At 55.3% G+C, this 19,514-nt stretch overlaps 6 protein-coding genes across 6 annotated transcripts; 3 read left to right on the forward strand and 3 right to left on the reverse strand.

Annotated features, from left to right (window-relative positions):
* Window positions 1-330: 330 nt before the first annotated feature.
* On the reverse strand, window positions 331-2,825 carry BDZ83DRAFT_602727 (PhoD-like phosphatase). The gene is made up of 4 exons (XM_060507188.1): window positions 2,355-2,825; window positions 2,284-2,295; window positions 639-2,212; window positions 331-591 (listed from the first exon to the last, which is right to left on the reverse strand). Exons 1-4 carry the CDS (start codon window positions 2,427-2,429, stop codon window positions 408-410), a joined length of 1,845 nt encoding a protein of 614 aa, XP_060370482.1. The 5' UTR covers window positions 2,430-2,825; the 3' UTR covers window positions 331-407.
* A 168-nt stretch (window positions 2,826-2,993) lies between these two features.
* On the forward strand, window positions 2,994-4,087 carry BDZ83DRAFT_602731 (emp24/gp25L/p24 family/GOLD). Its single transcript, XM_060507189.1, has 3 exons — window positions 2,994-3,236; window positions 3,291-3,479; window positions 3,533-4,087. The coding sequence occupies exons 1-3, from the start codon at window positions 3,084-3,086 to the stop codon at window positions 3,821-3,823; spliced, it is 633 nt and encodes a 210-aa protein (XP_060370483.1). The 5' UTR covers window positions 2,994-3,083; the 3' UTR covers window positions 3,824-4,087.
* A 369-nt stretch (window positions 4,088-4,456) lies between these two features.
* On the forward strand, window positions 4,457-9,164 carry BDZ83DRAFT_404979 (uncharacterized protein). Its single transcript, XM_060502865.1, has 4 exons — window positions 4,457-4,832; window positions 4,888-7,908; window positions 7,957-8,118; window positions 8,168-9,164. Exons 1-4 carry the CDS (start codon window positions 4,656-4,658, stop codon window positions 9,047-9,049), a joined length of 4,242 nt encoding a protein of 1,413 aa, XP_060370484.1. The 5' UTR covers window positions 4,457-4,655; the 3' UTR covers window positions 9,050-9,164.
* A 617-nt stretch (window positions 9,165-9,781) lies between these two features.
* BDZ83DRAFT_747634 (cytochrome c oxidase subunit VA) lies at window positions 9,782-10,747 on the reverse strand (the record flags this gene model as incomplete). The annotated part of the gene is made up of 4 exons (XM_060513471.1): window positions 9,782-9,903; window positions 10,032-10,149; window positions 10,256-10,301; window positions 10,545-10,747. 4 exons carry the CDS (start codon window positions 10,745-10,747, stop codon window positions 9,782-9,784), a joined length of 489 nt encoding a protein of 162 aa, XP_060370485.1.
* A 2,225-nt stretch (window positions 10,748-12,972) lies between these two features.
* BDZ83DRAFT_647184 (GNS1/SUR4 family protein) lies at window positions 12,973-14,158 on the forward strand (the record flags this gene model as incomplete). The annotated part of the gene is made up of 4 exons (XM_060510052.1): window positions 12,973-13,398; window positions 13,447-13,516; window positions 13,567-13,779; window positions 13,827-14,158. 4 exons carry the CDS (start codon window positions 12,973-12,975, stop codon window positions 14,156-14,158), a joined length of 1,041 nt encoding a protein of 346 aa, XP_060370486.1.
* A 3,194-nt stretch (window positions 14,159-17,352) lies between these two features.
* BDZ83DRAFT_747636 (uncharacterized protein) lies at window positions 17,353-18,102 on the reverse strand (the record flags this gene model as incomplete). Its single annotated transcript, XM_060513472.1, has 2 exons — window positions 17,353-17,720; window positions 17,817-18,102. 2 exons carry the CDS (start codon window positions 18,100-18,102, stop codon window positions 17,353-17,355), a joined length of 654 nt encoding a protein of 217 aa, XP_060370487.1.
* Window positions 18,103-19,514: the final 1,412 nt, after the last annotated feature.

Consider the following 19,514-nt stretch of genomic DNA (forward strand, 5'->3'; position numbering starts at 1 on the left):
TGCAGGTTGCTTCTCCGCACTTGTGTGAGGCAATCCGATTGTCATTGAGGAGTTGGCGTAGCAGACCGTCATCCGGTCTCTTATTCCCGGGCCTGGACGACATCGTCCGGGAGAGGGGGTGCCGTAGCGCAACGCAGGATGCATGCCGGCGTTGGCCAAACGTTGCCCCTGCGATTGGCCAGCGGTGATGATGCGAGGACCTCGAATTTCCTGGAAATGAAGTCTACGACAGCACCAGTGGGGCTTACACGATAGCGAACGAGAGATAGGCGCGATCCGTCCTGGCCGGTGCGGATAAAAACCAGCGCCAGAAACGAAACAAAGAGTCAACTGCCATGTCTTGCTTGAAATAACGTTATTCAAATTCCGATGCTGGTGACCATATCGCCTCTATCTACCCGTCTATCCTAGTTTCCCTTCAACTTATCCCAAAACGTGCTGGGGGCCTTCTCGACCGAGGGTGACAGGATGATCGTGTTCCAAACGATCTCGCCGTCAATGTATAGGTTGTACTTGAGAGAGCTCTGCTCACCCTCCGCCAGGTTCTCAATAGTCAAAGAGCCGAACTTGGAGTTGCCAGAGTGGATGTACCTATGCCTATTAGTATCGTACCTTGGATTTTCTGCGACTGCACTTACTTGAGAGACACATCCTCGTTGTCGGTTTGTCTGTAGCTTGGCAACGGCGATGCGAATTGGTTCAGGGGGCTGCATGAAAACTCGTACGCGGCGGCGCTCTCGGGCCATCTTCCATCGGCGGGAGGGGGGAACTTGGTGGCCGCAAACTCGTGACGATCGCCAGAGACGACGACAACGCCAACGCCCCTGGCGCCAGCATCCCACATGGCCTCCAAAATTTTGCGACGCTCCACTAGGAAACCTCCCCATGTATCCTTGCGGTTGATGGGCCAGTTCTTAGTCAGAGGAATCGACGAGGCAACAATCTTCCACTTGACGCCCTTGGGCTCAGGCCGGTTCAGCCAGGCGAGGAAGTCCTCCAGCTGCTCAGCACCCAGCATCGTCTTCTCCGGGCTGTCGGAGGGAACGTCATTGTCGGATCGGTACGAGCGCGTGTCGAGCATGAAGAAGCTCGCGGGGCCCTGGACAAACTCAAAGTAGGTAGCGCCCTGTCGGCGGAGGTTCGTGGTCCCGGCAACACGAGCAGGAGGGGGGTTGGCCAACTCCTGGTAGTGGTGCCACGGCTCGATTGCGGCCCGGTATACGCCAGTGGTATTTGAGGACCAGTCGTTGCCAATCTCATGATCATCGAGAACGTGAATCCAGCTGAGGTTCTGTCCTACGGGCGCCCAGTCTGGAGAGGCATAGACGTGGCGGTACTTTTGGCGGTAGTCCTCTTCGTTCTTGCCCTGGCGTTTGGGTACGTCAATGTAGATGAAGTCGCCCAAGAAGAGCATGAACTGGGCCTGCAGACTAGGCAAGACCCTCGCCAGGTGGCGCATGCCGGGAATCGCCAGGGCGTGCTCCAAGGGGTTGTACGGGAAGCGCGGGAGGATGCACGAAGTCGACAAGAAGGTGAACTTGTTGTCGTTGAAGGTCGACATCTGCCCAGCTCTAGGTGGGGCCACGAACTCGCCGCTGTGATTGTTGGACGTGCGCCATTCGTAGACTCTCTGCTGGGAGTGCTTCAGGGGCACGGTCAAGGTGGTCGCAAAGTCGGTCGTGTTGTCAGTGAACCTCAGTCCGCCACCAAGCTGCCACATGGGGTTGTCAAACGGTGGCTGCGGGTCCTTGATGTGAATCTCCAACGTAACGGGCATCTTGGCCTGGTCGGGTTCGCGAATGACGAATTTTGCCTCTGTCGGAGAGACATAGCCAAGGCGCACAAAGGAGAGGTCGTCGACAGGGTGGTACTGTCGAACGCGGAACAAGAAGTCGGCCGTCATTGCGACCAAGGCCAAGTTGATCAGAAAGGTCAAGATGGAAAGAACGGGGCTGGTTGAGCTCGGTGTGCCGGCGAGGAGTGTCTTCAGTGGGCTAGACTTCTCCTTGACCACGATGGTTTCTTCAACTCGGATTTCTTCAGCAACGACATGGCCGTTGGTGGCGCCGTCGACGTCTTCTGCCACAGTCTCTTTGACCGTCACGTCAACGTCGTCTTCCACGACATCGTACTTTGGCTCATTGATATAGCCAGATACGAAGGAAGGCACGAACACTGCAAAGAGTGCGAATATGCTCATGGGCACAGCAGCCTAAACCAAGCATGATCAGCACGATGCGCCAAGCCTAGACAGTCAAACGCATGGGAATAAGTGGAACTTACCGGGCCGGGAAACTAGAGTTGCATCCAATGATTAGCGACCAATTGTTAAAAGACAAAGTTGAAGAACCTACCCATCGCAGAAAGAGGTATGAGACCACTCTCAACGCGATTGACGATGTGGTTGCAATGCGCGTCTGAACCGCCATGACGCCGAGAGCTCCGTAGTGGGTAGATGTTGGAAATTGCAAGCTGGGTTTGCAGTAGGTAGATGAGAAAGATTGAACTTGAACTGGTGGAGGATTAAATAGTTTGCAGGGATCGTCTGTCAAAGAAAAAAAGGCAAGAGCTGCTCCCCTTGCAGCTGGGTATTGGAGAGAAAGGACGAGACAATGGAAGAAGGTTTGATAGAAGGTGGTCGTCCATGAACCTGAGGTGGTGCCTGTCCTCTCAGAGGTGGAAGCTCTGCCAGACGTGACGTGACAGCTGAGCTGACCTCTGAAGAGATGAGGTCACTGATTGATGAAATGCCCCGTACGCGCTGAAACACCGATAACAAGCCACCTCCCGTTGCATGTGAGCGTGGCTGGTGAGGGAGCTGTTGCTGCTGTGGGGACAGTGGACTGGAGGTGCGAAGGTGCCACCTTGCTCTCCCGCAGATGGAGGTACATACAGACGCCGCCGCTGGCCCGTGCGTGCTCCCAAGGGGCGTAGCGGCGCCAATTTTCCGCGCCGAACTTTCAATCGTGGCCCGTTCTAAGTGACCCTTTTGGCGACAGCTTGTCCAGAATCCCCTGCTTCACGAGTCGACGAGAGATACCCTCACGCGCCCACCCAGGATTCTCCCCAAGCAACAACACATCATGAGGGTGTCCGCCATTGCCTGCGGGCTTTTCGCCTGCTTCGTTTCCCAGGTCGCTGCCACGGCATTGACCTACAAGCTCCACGCCAACGAGAAGGCCTGCTTCTACGCCAAGACCCAGAAGGATAACGAGAAGATTGCCTTTTACTTTGCCGTGCGTACATCACCACCTCAAAATGCTGCAGCAAGCTAACAGCGATGCGTACAGGTCCAATCCGGTGGCTCTTTCGATGTCGACTACACCGTCACCGGCCCGGGCAACAAGATGATCCTCGATGGAGCCAAGGAGCGCCAGGGTGACTTTGTCTTCACGGCCCAGCAGATGGGCGACTACGAGTTCTGCTTCAACAACGAGATGAGTACCTTTGCCGAGAAGTTTGTCGACTTCGAGATTGCCGTACGTTCCCGAATAACTCCCATCCCAAGCTCTACTGACCCTTGCCAATCCAGGTCGAGAACGAGGTTCGCGCTCAGCTTCCCGCCAAGCAGGGCGCCTCTCCCGAACAGCACTCCACCCTCGAGGAGACCATCTTCAAGCTCTCCGGCCAGCTCTCGACCATCTCGAGAGGCCAAAAGTACTTCCGCACCAGAGAGAACCGCAACTTTAGCACCGTCCGCAGCACCGAAGGCCGCATCATCAACTTCAGCATGATCCAGTGCGCCCTCATCGTGCTTATGGGAGCTCTGCAGGTGTTCATCGTTCGCTTCTTCTTCCAGGGCGCGCGCAAGGGCTACGTATGAACGGCGCAACGAACCAAAAAAGTTATTCTGGATTTCATCGCGGCGCGGGGTAAAAGGAGTCACCAGGGACTCGTGTATATCACAAGTAAAAAGAGACTTGATGTGGTTCACGGTATGAGATATCTACGACGATCAAAATTCAGCGCTGTTGTCATGAAGAAGGGAGTCTGCGGGTCGACTGGCCCGTAACTGGGAGCCTTGGAGCACATGTAGCACCGGTACCGGTAGTGGACTTGATGAATGGTTTAATGAGTGTTCTCCCTATGGTCGAGGTTCTTTGTGACAAGGCTGTTGCCATGATGTTTTTGCCCGCAAGTGTCGGTGCCGAGAGCTTGAACACTGTCAATGCCCGACGGACCAAACATAAGGTCCCTCGCCTAGCCGCACTTTCCCAGATGTCGCCTGCTGCCTTTCCTTGTACACTCTTCTTCCATCTACTCTCGCACCTCGAGCTGTCGCAATTGTGCTAGAGACATTGATAGACGGCGTCGACTACTTCCCACTGCTTTCCTGAGTGAGCTGTCGGCGGCGTTTGATTGGCCGAGACTGTGGCTCGTGCACTAGCCACGGCAGGCTGCAGGTGGACCCGCAGTGGTCTTCCCATCTCGGGCTTGAGCTTCACGAGCTGCGATAGCAACGGTAGCCTCGTGTGCGACCCGTGTAGATCCCCTCTAACGACTTTGCTCGGACAAATCATAACCACACGCGCGCATTCTCCCAAGAACAGCGATATCCATGGACCCAAAATCGCATACGCAAGCCCAATCCGCCGCGCCCACGAGCAACACCAAAACAACACACCACCTCTATTGAGGTGGATCGCGACTCGTCAATGCCGAGGGACTCGCGCCGCAGCTCCAAACACCTACAGAAGCACAAGGAACAGCCAAAGGAGGAATGGTACATCATTAAGGATATTCTACAAGAACGGCGAAACGGCTCGAATATCGAATATCTCGTCGATTGGGAAGACAACCCGGTAACCGGCGAGCGATACCGTCCCACGTGGGTAAGTCTATTAGTGGCCCCCCTTGTTTATCGGAGCGATTATTGACTTCCACCAGGCCCCCAGCAAGGACGTCACTTCGAAAGCGATATTCGATTGGAGAAGGAAACTCGACTTGCTCTATCAGGAGGACGACACCGCGCCAACAGGAGAATCCGTATTGCAAGACGTCCGAAGTGTAGCACAGCAGGGCTCACCGGCGCGTACTCCGCCCACCAGGTCGATCGACAGTAGCCAGCCCGTGCAGACGGCAAACAGACGCAGGAGACCACAGTCTAGGCAGTCAGAAGACCTTCAGGATTCAGAATCGGACAACGACTCGAACCCACCCCAGCGGAAGCGATACCCTAGTGAGGTTCCTTCCTTGCTGTCTTCGGCGTCAGAGGTTGATACCGACGCTGCCTCGGATGTTGCATACAACAACACGACGGCCAGCTTCTTCGTGGCGATTCCCTCCAAAGTAGATCGCGACTTTTCAGAATACATCAGTATATCAGACTCGCAAGGGTCATCGTCGCTCGGTTCTCAACCCATCTCGGCCCTCGAAGACGAGGACAGCCAGGTGGTGATTGCCGAGGGCCTCAGCCAAAGGACGATCCCTGACTCTCAAGAGTACTCAGCATTCGATACCCAAGACTCGCCGTTCGCCTGCAGACAAGGAGCCTCGACAAGCAACAAAGGGGACGCCTGTGTTGAGCGTGAGATTGCGGATTCGCAAAAGCAGTCAAGCCTCAGGACCTCCGTGAGTAAGTCTACGGATTCCCAGGGCCGACTTGTCAGCGCGCCAGATCACCGTTCACACTTCTTTGTGCGTCGGACACCCTTGGAGTCGCCTCGTCCGGCATCTCAGAATCACCCACGGGAGCCGGTATCGTCGGGTTACATCCCTTTGACGCAGAACAGCCCTGAACCAAGCCAGGGCCCAAGCTTTGACCTCGATCAAGCCTCACCTTTTCATCGGCATTCCACTGTAGAGCCTGCAGCATCGCAGCCACCTCGACGCGCCTCACGTGAACACGACTCCCTTCCTTCAGTCTCTGATAGGTCAATTCCATCGCATCAGGTCGACGAACTGCGCGCAGTTGAGCAGGCTGAAAACTCCACCATTGGAGACTATCCCCAGGACTCGCAGCCTACCAGGACGCCTATTTTCCTTACTCAGCCCGCCTTTGATTTTGATACCTCGACTTCTCAAGCAACTTCATCGGCGAAGAGTGCCTCTGGGGGCACCTCCAGCAAGTCACAACAACAGACCAACACTCAGCAGTGGGCGACTGAGCAAATCATTGCTTGCTCTGATACGCGCCCCAGCCAGAACACGCAAGCTGCTCAAGTCGTTCAACCTCTTCCAGACATTTCCGCAAGCCAGAGCTCCACGGAAGAGCCTGTGATCCCTGATACCGTCCGTCGAAGACCTTCGCGCATACGCTTCAGTGCCACAGTCGCCAGTTCAGGGTCGCCTCCATCACAACGCAGCGAGGACGAGGTTTCCGAGGCCGACAGTTTTCAGACTTGCTTTGAAAGACGGTCACTTCCTCCTCATCCTTCATCATCCAACAGGTCCCAGGACGCTGATCGGCCGCTTAGTCTACCTCCAGCCATGGATACTTCGGGCGACGAACCACTCTCGGCGATAGAGGAGCTGATGAGGATTCAAGAAGCTGCGCTGCAAGGCACATTAGGCGAGGCAGGACTGACGAGTCCGACGACTGAGTCGGCTCAGATTCGTCACGATGGCCCCTCAATGGACGCAAACCTTGCATTCTCAGCACCAATGGACCATCCATCCATCCAAATCAACTCGCAGCCGCCTCTCACAGGAGGCTGGGCCATGGGAGAGCCAGTCACGTCCTCTACAGATATGCCTGGACTTGCCGGCGCCCCCGTCGAGCCAGCGATGGAGCCTCTGATCCACGAAGAGCACCAAACAGCTAGCATGGGAGACATCTTCCCCGGCAATCTCATGCCGCCCGAATCAGCCGAGCAGCTGCCCATCACCATATCCCCCTCAGACATTAGCAGATCAGTCGAGCCCGAAGAGGCCTCCAACACACTTCCTCAGCCTGAAGACCATCCTATGGACATGTTGCCGGAAGACCAGACCACCGCAGGCGACCAGAGCACTGTCACTTCACCGGATATTGAAGAACCATACCTTTCAGGCCCCCCCACAGCCGTGGACCAGAGCGAATACTTGGTTACGCTCTCGTTTCCGGCCAACATTCGTCCCCTGTATCGGAGCACCATCAAGTCCTACCGCAATGCGATTGAGCAGTTCACCAAGGATATGCAGTCCGAGGAAGACGTTGTCGATAAAAACGCTGTAGAGTCTATTGGCAAGATGCTCAACCAGCTTCGCGACATTTGCGACATGCCCGCGCCTCTCGACGGTGACTCGATTAATGTCTTGTCCGCAGAAGACCTCAAGAAGCATGCCATGGGTACCAATAGCAAGTTCTTCTTTGTGGGCCGATTCCTCGAGCGACTCCAGACAAGCCACAAGAAGATACTCATTGTTGCGCGTGATATCAACGTCATCGGGTACCTCGAGGCTATCGTCGGCACCGGGGAGATGGCGTACTCTCTAAAGGGTTTGCATGAGCTGGAAAGCCAGGATGAGCATTCGCTGCTCGTCGTTCTCGTGCACTCCGAGCAGGCTCTCGTCGATGACCTGAGCGACTTTGACGTTGTCATTGGATTCGACAGCAGCATTTTGCAGACAGACCTTCTCGATCAATGGGGCAAAATGAACGGGAAGAAGCCGATGCTGCTGAGGCTCACGACGACGTGCTCTATCGAGCACCTCGAGCTGTTATTGCCGGCGGATTTCACGGGCTTGGTGCGACAGAATGCGCTATGCATCGCCGTGTGCCAGTCAAGAAAGATAAGCTATCTTGACGAAAGAGATAACCAGGGGGTGATGATTGATCACTACGCCGTTTCATTTGCCAACCAAGCAATCCTTCCCGACCCCGGCTTTGACTGGGACCCCGAGCTTATCCCCTCGTCTGTTCTCGACTTGTACTCGAGCAGCCAGCCCGAGAGCCAAGCGGAGGAGCCGACCCGCAAACGCAAGACTGTGAGTTGCCCTTTTTTGTTCCGGAATCAGTGCTAATCGGGTGTGTAGGATGGCGAGCAGCAGCAAGCTGTCAAACGCCTTCGCGTCAGCCCTCTCCCTGGACAAGAGCCGGGAGACATTGACGCGGCGGTTCGCAGTCAGCTGAACCCTCAACCGTCACAGCTGCACATTCAAACGACGCAGCAGTATTTGGATTCTCTGACGGACAAGGTAGGAAGTGTTGGCCATCACCATGAACCATATGCTGACGAGTGATTAGGTATCTGAACTCGAGCATCAGCTAGAGGAGAAGAACACTATGGAGTCCAATCTACGAAAACAGGTCATCAATCTCTCCAAGAGGGTCAAGAGCTACGACGAGACCACCAATTCCATTCAGGCGGCGCACATGGCGTCGCTTCGGGAGCGGGCCAAGTTCGAGGCTGAGCGAGATGAAGCAAAGAGAAAAGAGGAACAGGCCCTGGAAAAGAGCCGTGAGTGGCAAGACAAGGCACAGGCTTTCGAAGAGAAGTTGAAGGCCAAGAGCGCCACTCTCGAAGAAGCCCTCGTCAACGCCGGCTCCGTCGCGACGGAGACTTTCAAAGAGAAGACGGCAGAACTCGAAAAGGCCTTGGCCAAGGTGACGGAGCTCGAGAAGAAGCTCGAGAGCCGGGACGGCGAGCTAAGCTACGCGAGAGACGCTTATCAGACGGCCAACCATTCCAACAGCGAGCTCTCGCGAGAGAACCGCGAACTCAAGGAACAGGTTGCCGCGATGCAATCGTCGGCCCCGGGCAACCTCGCGCAGGTTCTCAACGTCACTGCCAATGCCGGACAGCAGGTCAAGGAGATGCAGAGGCAGATTGCCGAGACCAAGGCCATCACCAAGGACCGCGAAAAGGAGCTCGCGCGCGTGGAGAAGGAGCTGCGGGTGCTCAAGAACGGACGCAGAGAGACGAGGCAGCAGAGCGTACCCCGAAGCCCGCGGCTGAGCGTCATGAGCCCGAGAACGGGACGCGTTGCGGGTGGTGGTAATGGCGGTGGTTCGGCTAGTCGAGGGACGTCGCCTACGCCGCATGAGTCTGGCGGCGGTACGCCCGTTGCGGGTCTGCAGTTTTTCAATAACTCGGCCAACAACAGATGGCCCCATTTGCGGGATTGAAGGCGTGGGTTTACGTGATGGCGGTCTTGGGAATTGGGAGATTGCGAGGAGAGTCTGGAGATGTCAAGAGAGGACATTGTACTGATTTGACGTGTACCGGGTTACTGAGAGCTCGGTAATGGTTCCCTTACCCTTAGAGAGAAAGATACCATTGAGAGGGTTTCGCTGTGTTTTGATGCCTTTGGCTCTGAGAGGTTGCGATTGAGCTGGGCAGTTAATAGATGGCTATATGCTGCGAAAGACCCGTCTTGCTATCTCGGTGGTGATGATGAGGAGGGTCGCTTGGCAACCTGCGACTTGGTGCGGGCGTTACATTCCCGAGACGTTTGGAATGCAGGTCCCAGTGTTCCCCACTGAATTGGCTCACTTGCTTGCTCAACGTCACGACTGCCCAGAGGCACGATCGCTAGGGTCTGACAGTCAAGGTCGAACATATGAGATTGAGAAGAGGCTCTAAGATGGTACATGGGACTTTGATTTGGGAAAATCACACTACCAAGAAAAAACTCCCCTCCCGTTCTATCGGACTTCTCCTACAGACACAAACACACGCGGCAAGCAGACTTTGTCGGGTTTTGCTCCTTTCTTTCCTCTCTTCTTCTGTGCTCCTGTAGAAATATACAAGTTGGTTTTGTTGTTTTGGCCCTGGCCGGGGTGACAGTCGGTTCCCGATGAATCTCGATGGCACCTTTCGTTTCAACCCATCTTTCGTTGCTGGATTCGAGGTTAAACTTAGTTCTTCTCCTCGGGGTAGATGTCCTCCTTGAGGGGGACGCCGAGCTCTTCCCTCAGGGGCTTGAGCTCCTCGAGGTACTGCTCGTACTGGCCCTTGTTCTCGACCTTGGCCTTGACGCCTATCGGGTGTGTCAGTTAGGAATGCGGTCAATTGTGCAGGGCATCCACGGTGGTGCTCGGTCCTGCGGAAGAAAATCGGGTGCACGTTGCACAGCTGCAACAACAACTGGGGAAGGGGGATGCATACCCTCAAAGATGCGGACGGCGGTAGCAAAGTCGTTGACGCGACGGGCGGCCTTGAGAGCGGCGGCGACGACGGAGGGAGAGGGGACCAAGTCGTAGGCGAAGGCGTTGTTGAGGTTACGCTGTTGTTGCGGTAAAGAGTCAGCCTCGCCCCATCAGACCACTTCTTTGCCGGGGGTAGTAGGGGACTAGGTTCAGATCCCGAGGGCATAGTATCAGAGGCCGTACCTGAAGCTCGAAAACGTCCTGGACGCCATCGAATTCCTTCTCGAATCTGTGGTGCAAAAGTTAGCGGTGCCAAATGAGAAGCGATCCCGAGGGTCGAGGAGGGTCAATGGCTTTGTCGCGCGGATGAAGAGGGATGGAGATGGTGGCATGATGGTGGTTGGCGGGCAAAAAAAGGCACCAATCCTTCCGACATCCCTATCGTCCCTCTCGCCCGAGAGTTTCCCTCCAACCCGCACGACCCCCCCTTCGAAACCACCCAATCCACAATCCAAAGTACTATATGGCTCACCTCGCGCTGAACTCCTCGAAAGTCTCCTCGGCGTGGTCGCCGGAGCGGAGGCGGGCGCTGGTGCTGAAGTTGCTGGCGGCCGGGACACCCGCGACGATGGGCAGGAGCATGCCGGAGCGGGCGACGAGAGGCTGGCGGATGGGGTTCGCGCGGAAGAAGCTGGTCGAGCCGCGGGCGGCGACACGGAGGATAGAGGCAGACATTTTTGTTGTTCGGTTTGTGATTAGAGGGGAGAGGGTAGCGGGTCGACCGAAAGGAAGGGCGGGAGGGTTGTTGCGTCGGTGACGATTATTTTTTTTCGCGAAAGCTACAGGCGTTTCGTTCGGGATTGAGTCGGATGATGTGGTTGGAGTTTGGCAGGCACGAAAAAGGATTGGATTCTGCGAGATTTTGATTGGATGACTAAGCCGTAGCTTCGGGGTGTGCTTTTGCTTCAGGCAGAGCCAATAGCTGTGAAGCTCCAGGCCGTGTGAATTGTGTCTGGGTTGCCGCTGCCTGACGTACAAATCACCAGCGGATGAACACAGTGTTGGCGCTGTTCGCACGCGTGTCCATCATCAGGCCACTGTGGGCGATTCTCCCCCCGAATCTGGAAATGGTCATACTCATCCTCCAGGCTCTCACTGGTTCCCCAGAATCCCTGGAACAGTTGTATGGTGTTTTGGGTGCTTCTTCAACCTTTCCCCCCTGGGGATGTGACAGCCCATTGGGACACGCGAACCACGGGGGTTTTGTTCGGATCTCGTAAGGCTCCCCCCGGGGTTCCCGCAATGGACACAAAGCACCAATTCCCCGGGCCGGAGTTGGGAGCAAACTCGAGGCTCCGTTGCACCGACCATCCAATCCTCACAAGTACGGATACACATGCTGCACGGCTTCTCTTCAGGGGGGGGGAAGGCTGATTGGGACGGAAGGGGGCAGTCGACACGGGGCCGGAGGTGGCCGGACCAAGAAGCCGGAGATTGTGACGGCATCCAGCACGTCCCCCATCGAGATTCGACGATTGTGGGAGACGGCTGATTAGTACAAGGTCAATTGGGTGCCGGAGCCGAGGCACAATTGTTTTATTGACCCTCTTTCTGCTTGCATAGGCAATCTTGTATGGATACGGGATGCAGTCTACAGATAGTACAGACGAAAAGACCTGACTCTCTGTCTGTCCGTACGGTCTGCGCTGTGCAATTGGCAACGTAGCCTAAACTTCCGAGATTGCAATGTGCATCACGAGCAGTCGAGGTACTCGGTACATGCGGCCGTGACGGTTGTTTTGGGGCTAGGGCGAGTTGGCAGTGGGTTAGCCCGACGGCTAACTGGACCTTGTTCAGCGCAACCCAAGACTCCCGTCTCCGAAGACTAAGACCTCTCCAACATGGAACGCATGGAACCAACCTGCAAGGTCTCCAAGACTGGGTTGCAACGGCCCGCGTCGTTTGGCAGCTGACGATATGCTCGTTGTCTGCAGGATGTTTTGTGGTGGTGCCAAGGGTTGAACAGACCGCAGTATCCGAACAACGTAAGCCTACCGGAGCATCTGGCCAGTCAATCAGGACGGTGAATAAGAAACAACGTCCGGCCTCTGACGGCATCTTCTTCCCCGTACTTTGCCTACCTCGAGGTTCCCTACGCCCACAGTACTTACTCAGGCGGTGACATAGCTAGGTCACGTGTTTGCGCGCTACAGGTCGTATCAGTGCCTTGGAAACCTAGGTACCTACGTCGAGTGGGTACGCTGGAGTCGCTGGACGACCAGGTACCCAAATGAGCATAGGCCCAGGCACGGCCCATGATTGGCTATGCTAGGGTCTGACAGCGAATCACATGCTGCACGATCAAATGAGGGCCGCGAAAAAGGCTGCGCGACAAGTACAGGGTACCTTGACCTTCTGGATCGGAATTTTCCCCTTTTGACCATCTCAACAACTTTTCGCATCGCCGCCTGTTGCTGCTGTTGCTCCATTGCTCGTGTCCTTCCCCGTCCGTCCTCCTTTTTTTTTTCTCCTCCTCATAAACCAACTCGTGCCCGTGGCGTTTTCCCGTTGTCTGATCACCTCCCTTCCGACCCCTCCCCGCGTCTCAATTCTCCAGATTCTCATCGGGTGTCTTGCGGCGGGTAGAGAGAGAGCGAGAGCGCGTTTCTGCCATTCTTCTTTTCTTCCCTCCATTATTTGTCGTCACTCCTTAGGCTTTTGCCTCTTTTCTGGGTCGTGTCCATCGAACCGCTTTGCCGCCGCCGCTGCTGCATTGCTGAGTAGAGCACACTCTACCTCCTCCATCCCATCAATCCGTGTCTTCCGTGTCGAGTCCCCATCGAAAGACCCACGGCAACCGAACACCTTGTCGCAAATCTTCGCAAGTAGATAATCGCGCCACAACACCCGTCTTTCTTCTCCCACCGAGCTCGACGAAAAAACACCACCAACCCTTCAAGATGGCGGCCACTCAAGCACCTTCCTCGTTCTACGAGCAACTGCCTCTCCCCACGCTCGACCGTCCCTTTGGCATCCACCTATGGCCTCTTCTCGACAAGGTCTGGACTCCCATCGTGGGCTATCCCGTGAGCGAGTTCAGATTCCAGCCTGGCGTCACGCCCATGTCGACCATCAAGTCGGCCGGCATCTTCGTCATCATCTACTACACCATCATCTTTGGAGGACGCGAGTGGATGCGCAACCGCGAGCCCTACAAGCTCAAGGGTCTCTTCCTCGCCCACAACTTGATCCTCACCCTCATCAGCGCCGGTCTCCTTGCTCTCTACATTGAGGAGCTCCTGCCCACTGTTGTTCGCAAGGGCATCTTCCACTCCATCTGCCACGCCGACGGCGGCTGGACCCAGCCTCTTGTTGTCCTCTACTACGTACGTTCCATCGACTGGCGTGCGATTGACACCAGCTGACAAGCCTAGATGACCTACCTGACCAAGTACATGGAGCTGCTCGACACCGTCTTCCTCTTCCTCAAGAAGAAGCCTCTGAGTATGTGCACCTCCCTGATTTGTGTAACCCTCAAAGCTAACACTCTGCAGCCTTCCTCCACTGCTACCACCACGGCGCGACTGCTCTCCTCTGCTACACCCAGCTGATTGGCTCCACTGCCGTCTCATGGGTTCCCATCACCCTCAACCTCGGCGTCCACGTCGTCATGTACTGGTACTACTTCCAGAGTGCCCGCGGTGTCCGCATCTGGTGGAAGGAGTGGGTCACTCGTTTCCAGATCATCCAGTTCATCATCGATCTCGGTAAGTTGCACTCAGTCCGTCTTTCAACACAATACTGACCATCCTAGGCTTCGTCTACTTCGCCTCCTACACCTACTTCACCTCGACCTACTTCCCCTGGATGCCCAATGCGGGCGAGTGTGCCGGTGAGGAGTTTGCCGCCTTTGCTGGTATCGGTATCCTCAGCTCCTACCTCGTCCTCTTCATCTCCTTCTACCTCGCAACCTACAAGAAGGGCGGCAAGTCCCAGACTCGCAAGTCTCTCCGCCGCATGAGCCAGGCTCCCCTCCCCGACCCTCACGCCGTTGCCTCGGCTGTCGCCGGCCACTCCAACGGCAGCGCCAAGGCCAGCGGAGCCAAGGCCAACGGCTCCTCTACTCCTCGATCCCGCAAGGCGTAAACCCCTTGCCAATCTTGGTGCCGTCCACGCTGTGGAGTGTATATACGTGGGTGACCGTACAGGCATTTGAGGGTCTCTGTTTGCCGATATGTCAACGGCTTAACGCGCTTGGATGTGACGAGACACCTTATTCTTTGGCTTGATGGCATGCCAGGCCGCGCACGACTACGACTTCTCTGAGGCGTGGTCTTTTCTTCACAACTGTGTATTACTGCATCGTTCCCTCGCTACTGGCGAGGCAACACTTTTGAAAAACGAAAAAAGGAGCCCTGCTGTGACAAAGCAGTGGGTCTACAGTCGGACGTGTATGACGACCTGGGAGGCTGACGACGTTTGTATGTTTGTGCCTTTGGCGAACTGGGGGGGTTTGGGCATCATTGCAGAAAAAGACGAAATGATCTTCCCGGGCGACTGCGGCAAAGGGGCCTCACGCTCTCTCGTCCGGGAGTGGAACAAACTTAGAACATTTGTAATTTTCCTTGTGTTTCTTTGTGTGTCATAGATGGGAGCGGGCCGTCGCCTCAAGTTTTGGGCGACGTGTTGGCTCAATGATACTAATAACTCTTTCACCACAATGCAGACCTGTCTCTGGCTGGTGCGAAGTCTGGGCTGTTAGTTGGCATCTGGCAAGGTTTTCCCCTTTGGAGGGCTTGGGACGGTGTGGCTACTCATGCCTGGCCGGATGGTCTTCCTGGATGGTATGTTCTTCTTTTCTTTTCTCTCCCTCCTCCCCCTAAAATGATGAGTCCTACACGTTACCCAGCTCACTCAGACGCACCAATGTGCGGTTGCTGAGAAAACGTTTGATCACGTCTGATTTTGTTGCGACAATATTCTTTGTTTCTTTCAAGGACATTTTGGACAGACCAAGTAGCTGACTTTGTCTTCTCAGGGGTAAATCTGCCGAGATGTGCGGAACATGGGCTCGGCTTTGATGAACGGGATGTAATAGGTAGAAGAATACGATAAAGATTTTACTGAATTTGGTGCTGCTGTGCCTTGGTGATGTTGGGTCGAGTAAAGATGGGATGTTGAGATTTGTTGTGGAAGAGACTTTGACTTGGGTTGACAAAAGACTGGCTGACTTCCTATGGATATCGTCTGGAAGGCTGAAGGGTGGGTTTGAAACTTCTTCTTCAGCCTTGATGTTGCTCTCTCCTCGAAGAGCATTCTGCCTTGGGGTTGTTGTTCACCATTCACGAAGGTCATGTCATGGGAAGATGGGTCTTGGTCTTGGGATGCCTTGAGCTTTGCCCAGGACTGACGAGATAGATTCTAGGAGCGGCGTCTAGCCTACGATCCCAAATCGAAAGAGAAAGGACGGCTTCCGCCGTTGGACAGAAGATCGATATCCCAATGGCTTGGTCTCTTTCTAAGGGGCAAGGGATCAGTGGGTGCGAGCACGCTTCGGCTCGGCCATTGTTCGATGTCTGGATGGAGCAGGTACAGCAAGATGGCGACCAACGTACTGGAAATCGAGTTTGAAAGGTCTTCAGTCATTCAAGCTATATCTGGGAATGAATATCGTTCTTTACTGCCCAGCCTGACGCTCCGGGCGAAAAAAAAAAAAAAAAGGGGGGGGGGGGAGGGGGCGGTTCTCCCAAGGTCCTCAACACCACTCGCGACATCACCATCATCACCACCACCACTCGGTTCGAATCCCTCCATCGTCGCAAGACAACTCCTTTTCGTTGATTCATACCATCACCAAAATGTATCCAAAAATAAGAAAAAATAAAAATAAAAATAAAAGTTCGACGCTCAATCTCGTCCCTTTCGGGAGGAGACCCCGCGCTACCCGAGCTTTACCGCCGTAACCACAAGGTAGCATGGGACTCGAACCCCGATCGGTGGGTTGTGATGGTAGTATTTGTGGTCCTATGACTACGACAAGCCTGTCGCTTTTACCGTTGAGCCATCGGGTGGACTCGGTCAACTTGTGGTTGGGAGGTGTTACGGCGCTCTCGCCCAAGGCCCTTCCACCACGGCGCAGTGGATGGGGATACCTTGAGAGAAGAAGCCGACCGGATTGTGCGAGGATCGTGGGATGGATGGGCGCGAAAACAGGGCGTGGACGGGAGGAGTGTGGATCGTGGCTGTGGCTGACTCACGTCCTGGGTGGCATGACATGGCATGGACGTTGTTGGATGCGATGGGGTGTCTATTCCGCTTGAGAGACCATAGTATCTTTGAGCAGAGGGTCATGCTATCGCAAGAAAGAGATCTTGCCCGAATGCTCTCCAAATGCTGCTCAACACACCATCAGCGCTACACGAATGGAAAAGGGGCGGTTCAAGCATTGTTGATTTCTTGGCCAGCACCTCAACTCTGACAAAGTCTGCTGGCCATCGAATATTGGCCCACGGGTAAGCCGCAATCCAGACCCCCAACTCCCCCTTCTCCCCCAGCTTCTCTCCAAATATCGAAGAATGACCGACCCGAAGCTTGCTCCGACCACTGATGCCTCGCCCTTGGAGTCCGGGCCATAGGATGTCGGAACCCGTTTGAGACCCGTCTTCTCAATCCAGAGAGAGGGAAACATATGTGCCTCTTGGAGTGTTCGGAGGCTCTACATACCTTCCACGGTGTGGTATCCAAGGCGATACACTTGCCACGCACTACTGACATGGCCCAAAGTCGGTGGTCGATAGACAGTCTGTTCAGGGGTGGGAAGTTTTCCCACAAGAGGATACTACTATTGCAAACACTTGTCTCTTCTTCACCTTGGGATCATGCGGCCCCGGGCAGTCGGTCAGTCAGTCTACGTTGGTTCGAGGTCTCTTACGGCTTGTCTTTGCCATGCTTTGAGGAAATCAGAACCGAGGTAGGGAGTAGATGTGGCCCTTGCAAGGCGTTTTCCCTTGGGTCGATTCCACGAATCTGGCATAATCACGAGTCCATCTCACGACGCAAATGGCCACCCGGTGCTGCGTAATCAAACTTTGAATGAATGTCCGGTATCCAAATCCAGAGAGTGCGTGATCTCTCCCAAGCACAGCTTGCCTATTTGCTGCGGCAACCCAACCAAGCTGAAAAAGAGCGTAGGACTCAGACCCTTCATGGAGTGCTGAATTACGAAATACCCTATCCCGGCCATCGTTGACCCGCAACAAAGACGCAGAGGAAATATAATCAAGAGAAATGAGACCCGCCCACGTGTTCACGAGATCCGACAAAACGGAACTTCAACATCACTACGACCCTCTCCTCGCAGCAGCAGGGGGTGCAGCCGGGACCGGCACAGGAATAGGCAACGCGTCAACGGGACCAGGCGCAGCTGGGATAGTCGAAGCGCTAGCACTCGGCGCCGGCGCGGCAGAAGCAGTAGGAGCACAGCCGAGGTTACAGGGCGTCTCGCAGCGGCCGATAAAGTCGGGCTCGTCGTTCTTGCAGCGGCCCTGGCAGGGGCAGATGAGCTCGATGGCGGAGCCCGTCTTTTGCCCAGGAGGGCAGATGCAGACAAAGAGGGTGTTCTCGAGGGACTCGACGGCCGGGGCGGCGGCGGCGCAGTTTGTGCCTGGGGTTGCGCAGTAGCCCTGGCCTACTTGTTCGGTTGTGTAGCCTGGACGGAGTGTTAGAGAGCAAGGTGAGAAGGGGGACAAGGGAGGTTTCTTTTGTCTGGAGACGTGGATGAAGGACGGCGAGGAAGGAACATTACCTTGGAATCCGACGAGGACTTTGCCGCAGTAGGTTGCGCCGCAGACGCAGTGGGCGCCGCCGGGAGCGGGTGCCGGCTGTGCTGGGCCTGAGGGAGCGGGCGCGGGGACGGGGGCGGGAGCCGGGTCCGGGCCGGGGTTGTTTGGGATGGGCTTGGTGGACGCGGGCGGCTGGCCGTTGACGGTGATTGTCGTGATGGAGGTTGAGACTGGTGGCACTTGGGGGTCTTGTGGCGCAGCAGAGGCCCAGGCCAGGAGGGTGGCCAGTGATAGGATGTTCAACTTCATATCTGTGTGGTGGGAGGGCTGGGAGAGTTGATGTCTTGGTTATCCGAAGAGATGATTGCCGCTACTCTGGCGTTGTTGGTGATGAACAAGACGGGATTGCATGATTGACAGCTCGCTTTATACACATTGTCGACATTCAACTTCTGGGTCATGATGTGATGTTTGGGCGAGAGGACTCGAAGGACATTGAACATTGTCTGACGTTTCTTCTCGTGGACTCGGCTGATGTAGCTTACACGTTGTCCGTTGCACCCGTGACGAAGGTGATACCGCAGTATGTATGGACGGAGAGTCAAGTCATTCATGATTCGAGTGGTTTAGGACCGAATTTGATCTGGCCTAGTTGGTCAGGGAACCATCAGTGAAGACATGCTTGTTCCGATAGATACTTGATTCTACTACGACCGCAGACGTTGTCAACTCCAAAGACTATGAGACAAGGCTAGAATCATGCCACGCTGACACCTGCATCTGTTCCGCGTCATCGTACTTCATCACTTGCCGCGCTCCGATCTCGAGAGGCACAAAAGTAACCCGTCCACGGCGCGGGTGCAACAGGACTCGACGGCGAGGCGGAACATGCCGACTACGTTACGACCTAGAGTGACGGACTCTCGTAACAATTTGAGGTAGCCCCAGAAGAAGAACACGAAGTCAAAGTTCCCCTGTGCCCCTCGATCCCCACCTAGGCTTGCTTCATGTCAGGCATCACCCAGATTCTTCCCCCGAGCGTGACGGCCAGGGAAATACCTTGCGTAGTAGCGTGTTGTCTCAAGGGAATTAGGGAAATAGGAACAACTCAAAAATAATCAACACCGTGGTCGTGTTGTGTTCTGTGCCTCGACACGTCAGAGGTGTTTGCCCTGCACGATGGCGGATGCTCCCACGCACACTCAGAGCTCTGTGTGATTTCAAGTATTGAGGAAAGGGGTCTGCAGAGATATGATCAGGTTCGACAAGTCGATGCCGACTTTGAACATGCCGAAGCCGAACTGATCATTCTCCTCAAAGTTGCAAAGATCCATTCCCGGCCATGACGTCTGATTCGAGAAAAGACGAAAGTTCGGCTTGAAGCTGACGGGATGCAGTCGGAGGCTCGGAGATGCGGCGGCGGAGGTGGATCCCCGGGCCCTGCAGACACAGTGTCGGCTACAGTCCCGTCACAGTACCGAACTTGTGGTTGCTCTCGTGCTACCCCTCCATCCCCGCCATCGCTCTTACCTGCCTGCCGAGTACTCCAACTTGCCAAACTCCGAAGCCAAAATTCAATTCTCGAGTTCGACGACACACCTCACGCCAGCTCAACAACTCGCAATTGACTTCGTTGGCGCCGGCGAAGAACCGTCGATTGCACCGAGAGACGACATTTCAATCCCAAACACACACACACACACCCCACATCGCCCGTCACA

This window comes from Colletotrichum acutatum (genome assembly GCF_030867785.1).
Source record: "Colletotrichum acutatum strain CBS 112980 chromosome Unknown BDZ83scaffold_7, whole genome shotgun sequence".
Classification (NCBI taxonomy): Eukaryota; Fungi; Ascomycota; class Sordariomycetes; order Glomerellales; family Glomerellaceae; genus Colletotrichum; species Colletotrichum acutatum.

Bases quoted from the DNA above. Each gene is read 5' to 3' on its own strand.
- BDZ83DRAFT_602727 (XM_060507188.1), bottom strand. From the start codon at position 2,429: ATGGCGGTTCAGACGCGCATTGCAACCACATCGTCAATCGCGTTGAGA. The intron at 592-638 runs GTAAGTGCAGTC...TAATAGGCATAG, and splicing joins AACGAGGATGTGTCTCTCAA to GTACATCCACTCTGGCAACT.
- BDZ83DRAFT_602731 (XM_060507189.1), top strand. From the start codon at position 3,084: ATGAGGGTGTCCGCCATTGCCTGCGGGCTTTTCGCCTGCTTCGTTTCC. The intron at 3,237-3,290 runs GTGCGTACATCA...CGATGCGTACAG, and splicing joins AGATTGCCTTTTACTTTGCC to GTCCAATCCGGTGGCTCTTT. The intron at 3,480-3,532 runs GTACGTTCCCGA...TTGCCAATCCAG, and splicing joins TTGTCGACTTCGAGATTGCC to GTCGAGAACGAGGTTCGCGC.
- BDZ83DRAFT_404979 (XM_060502865.1), top strand. From the start codon at position 4,656: ATGCCGAGGGACTCGCGCCGCAGCTCCAAACACCTACAGAAGCACAAG. The intron at 7,909-7,956 runs GTGAGTTGCCCT...TCGGGTGTGTAG, and splicing joins CGACCCGCAAACGCAAGACT to GATGGCGAGCAGCAGCAAGC. The intron at 8,119-8,167 runs GTAGGAAGTGTT...ACGAGTGATTAG, and splicing joins TGGATTCTCTGACGGACAAG to GTATCTGAACTCGAGCATCA.